A 3,863-nucleotide genomic window follows, 5' to 3' on the forward strand; every position below is an offset into this window, starting at 1 on the left:
CCTCACATGGCTAATAAGATCTAACACATGGCTAATAACTTGTAATAACACGTAATAACACGTAATAACACGTAATAACACGTAATAACACGTAATAACTTGTAATAACTTGTAATAACTTGTAATAACTTGTAATAACATGTAATAACATGTAATAACATGTAATAACTTGTAATAACTTGTAATAACTTGTAATAACACGTAATAACACGTAATAACTTGTAATAACTTGTAATAACATGTAATAACTTGTAATAACTTGTGATAACATGTAATAACTTGTAATAACACCTAATAACTTGTAATAACTTGTAATAACACGTAATAACTTGTAATAACTTGTAATAACTTGTAATAACATGTAATAACTTGTAATAACTTGTAATAACATGTAATAACTTGTAATAACTTGTAATAACTTGTAATAACTTGTAATAACTTGTAATAACACCTAATAACACGTAATAACTTGTAATAACTTGTAATAACTTGTAATCTAACAGACTAGGCGTCCAGGTGGTCACCTGCGAACATGGCGGCCATGTTGACGTCGTTCTCGGACACGTCTCCGATGCCGAAGTGCAGCAGCTCCAGCTCACACTGCTGCTGGGCGTCGTACGTGTCCAGGATGTTGAGGACGGTCTCCACCGAGCCGTCCACGTCGCCTGGGGACAGAGGTCAAAGGTCAAAACAGCTTCAGGCTCTCACATTATAGAGACGTTTGTTATTAACGCAGCCCTGTTAGACACGTCTGTGTATGTGTGTCTGTGTGTGTGTGTGTGTCTGTGTGTCTCTGTGTGTGTGTCTTTCTATGTGTGTGTGTGTGTGTGTGTACCTTTGATGATGAGTGCTAGGCTCCGCCCCTCCCTGGCGGTCCTCTCGCTGGACCGCAGGGCGACCTGCTTCCTTTGAGTGTGTGTGTGTGTGTGTCTGTGTGTGTGTGCGTGACTCTGTGTGTGTCTTTCTATGTGTGTGTCTTTCTATGTGTGTCTGTGTGTACCTCTCATGATGAGTGCTAGGCTCCGCCCCTCCCTGGCGGTCCTCTCGCAGGGCCGCAGGGCGACCTGCTTCCTTTGTGTGTGTGTGTGTGTGTGTGTGTGTGTGTGTGTGTGTCTCTGTGTGTGTGTGTGTGTGTACCTTTGATGATGAGTGCTAGGCTCCGCCCCTCCCTGGCGGTCCTCTCGCTGGGCCGCAGGGCAACCTGCTTCCTTTGTGTGTGTGTGTGTGTGTGTGTGTGTGTGTGTGTGTGTGTGTGTCTCTGTGTGTGTGTGTGTGTGTCTCTGTGTGTGTGTGTGTGTACCTTTGATGATAAGTGCTAGGCTCCGCCCCTCCCTGGGGGTCCTCTCGCTGGGCCGCAGGGCGACCTGCTTCCTGTGCTCCCGGTACAGCGCTGCCTTCCTCTGCCTCCAGCCCAGGTGCGTAAGCCCCTCCCTCTGCTTCCTGTACGCGTCCAGGTGCAGCTGCTGCTTCAGCTCGATGGCGTCCTGCTCCTCCGCCAGCCGCCGCTGCTCCGCGGCGTCGCTCCGCCACGCCACCGCCTCCCTCGCTCGCTGCTGCAGCAACAGAGAAACTAACCAATCAGCACACAGGAAACACTCACACGGACCAATCAACACACAGGGAAACACTCACACGGACCAATCAACACACAGGAAACACTCACACGGACCAATCAACACACAGAAAACACAGACGGACCAACCAGGTCTGTTAGAGAGAAACTGACCAAATTCCATGAAAGCAGCTGTCTCAGCTAGCGGTTAGCGGAAATAGCGTTAGCTTCCTATGGAGGCTCGGACGGTGTACGACAGTGAGTGGTGTCACCGGCCAATGGGAGGAGAGCACATGTGTCACTTTGCAACAAGTAGCATATAAGATGCTAACGAGAGACTTCTTTAACATCTGAAATATCAGAGGTCAGAGGTCAGGGGTCAGGGTCTACCTCCGACTGGACCTCTAGGAAGACGTCCCCGGCTGACGGTGGGTCCTTCCAGCCGACCACCTGCACCGCGGCGCTCGGCCCCGCCGACGCCACCGCTCGGCCCGTCTCATCAAACAGGAAGCGGACCTTAGCCCAGCTCGTCCCCGCCACCAGGACACAGCCGCGCCGCAATGTCCCCCGCTGGACGATGGCCGTCGCTACAGGACTAGGTGGGGACAGAGGCGGGGGGGGGAGAGAGAGAGGGACAAGATGGCAAATGTTGTTGGCAAAAAAAAATTCAAAATGTTTTGGAATATTTCGTAAAAGATTTAAGAAATTTGAAAAGAAATTGAAACATTTGGAAATATTTTCAGAAAGAAGTTGAAAAGTAAAAATATTGAATAGTGAATGAAAGTAAGAATCATTTTTGGAGATTTCTTTGAAGGAAAATTTGAAGAATAAAACATTTTAAAATTCAAAAATACTAAATTCTGAGAATTTGAAAAAAAAGTAAATTTAGAAAATTTGCTGAATATTCAAAATTTTGAAAATTCTAAAACTATTCAAAATTTTAAAAATTCTATACAGAAAAATATCGAGAATTTAAAAACTTGAAGAAAAAGAATACATTTAACATTTCAAAATTTTGAAAAATGAATAAAAAAAAAATATTTTCAGAAAGCATATTCTTAATAATTAAATCCTATTAGAGATTTTTTTGGGAGGATTTTTTTTGGAATGTAAAATTCTTATATTTTAGGAATGTAAAGTTACCCCTTCCCCCTGGCAAAAGATGGCGAAAGTTGTTTTGGAATAGAAATTTCTTGGAAAAGAAATTGAAACATTTTGAAATATTTTCAGAAAAAAAGTTGGAAAATAATAATGTTGAATAGTGAATGAAAGTAAGAATAATTTTTGGAGATTTCTTTGAAGGAAAATTTGAAGAATAAAACATTTTAAAATTCTAAAATACTAAATTCTGAGAATTTGAAAAAAAAGTAAATTTAGTCAATTTGCTGAATATTCAAAATTTTGAAAATTCTAAAACTATTCAAAATTTTGAAAATTCTATACAGAAAAATATTGAGAATTTAAAAACTTGAAGAAAAACAATACATTTAACATTTCAAAATTTAGAAAATTTGAAAAATGAATTAAAAAAAAATATATTTTCAGAAAGCATATTCTTAATAATTAAATCCTATTAGAGATTTTTTTTGGAGGATTATTTTTGGAATGTAAAATTATTTTATTTTCGGAATGTAGAGTTACCCCTTCCCGCTGGCAAAAGATGGCGAAAGTTGTTTTGAAAAAAAAAAAATTCAACTTGTTTTGGAATAGAAATTTCTTGGAAAAGAAATTGAAACATTTTGAAATATTTCTGGGGAAAAAAGTTTGAAAATAAAAATGTTGAATACTGAATGAAAGTATGAATATTGAAAGCATATTTTTGGAGATTCTTTTTGGAGGATTACTTTAGGAATAAATTATTATATTTTAGGAATGTGTAGTTACCCCTTGCCCCTGTCGGAGCGGCTCTCGATGATGAGCCCCTCCACGGCGCCGCTCGGCTCCGCCTTCAGCTCCAGGACCTCGGCCAGCGCCACCACGGCCTCGGCCAGCGCCAGCAGGTTGTCGCCCTGGCAACAGCACAATGATGTCATCACCTCGCAGGATCAAAGGCTTTAAAGTCAAGGGTCAAGCAGGGTCACATGGCCTCGGGGTCACGGGTCAGGATCGCTCAAATATTGGCCTGACCCGTGACCCCCAAGCTCTAGTGGCAACTATCTCCGATATATCGGGGGCTCTAGTCGTGACTATCGACATGTATTATTAATCATATTATTAATCGTATTTATTAATCGTATTATTAATCGTATTATTAATCGTATTATTAATCGTATTATTAATCGTATTATTAATCGTATTATTAATTGTATTA

General features: G+C 41.0%; 1 protein-coding gene across 1 annotated transcript; it reads right to left on the reverse strand.

Moving 5' to 3' along the window:
- Positions 1 to 504: 504 nt before the first annotated feature.
- LOC117941430 (translation initiation factor IF-2, mitochondrial-like) lies at positions 505 to 3,585 on the reverse strand. The gene is made up of 4 exons (XM_034866452.1): positions 3,437 to 3,585; positions 1,943 to 2,147; positions 1,301 to 1,553; positions 505 to 665 (listed from the first exon to the last, which is right to left on the reverse strand). Exons 1-4 carry the CDS (start codon positions 3,583 to 3,585, stop codon positions 505 to 507), a joined length of 768 nt encoding a protein of 255 aa, XP_034722343.1.
- Between the last annotated feature and the right edge of the window lie 278 nt (positions 3,586 to 3,863).

Source organism: Etheostoma cragini, unplaced genomic scaffold (genome assembly GCF_013103735.1).
Source record: "Etheostoma cragini isolate CJK2018 unplaced genomic scaffold, CSU_Ecrag_1.0 ScbMSFa_723, whole genome shotgun sequence".
Taxonomy (NCBI): Eukaryota; Metazoa; Chordata; class Actinopteri; order Perciformes; family Percidae; genus Etheostoma; species Etheostoma cragini.

Excerpts from the sequence above, each read along its gene's own strand:
- LOC117941430 (XM_034866452.1), bottom strand. The coding sequence starts at position 3,585 with ATGACATCATTGTGCTGTTGCCAGGGCGACAACCTGCTGGCGCTGGCC. Across the intron at positions 2,148-3,436 it reads CGCTCCGACAGGGGCAAGGG|TCCTGTAGCGACGGCCATCG; the intron begins GTAACTACACAT and ends GTCCCCACCTAG. Across the intron at positions 1,554-1,942 it reads TCCTAGAGGTCCAGTCGGAG|CAGCGAGCGAGGGAGGCGGT; the intron begins GTAGACCCTGAC and ends CTGTTGCTGCAG.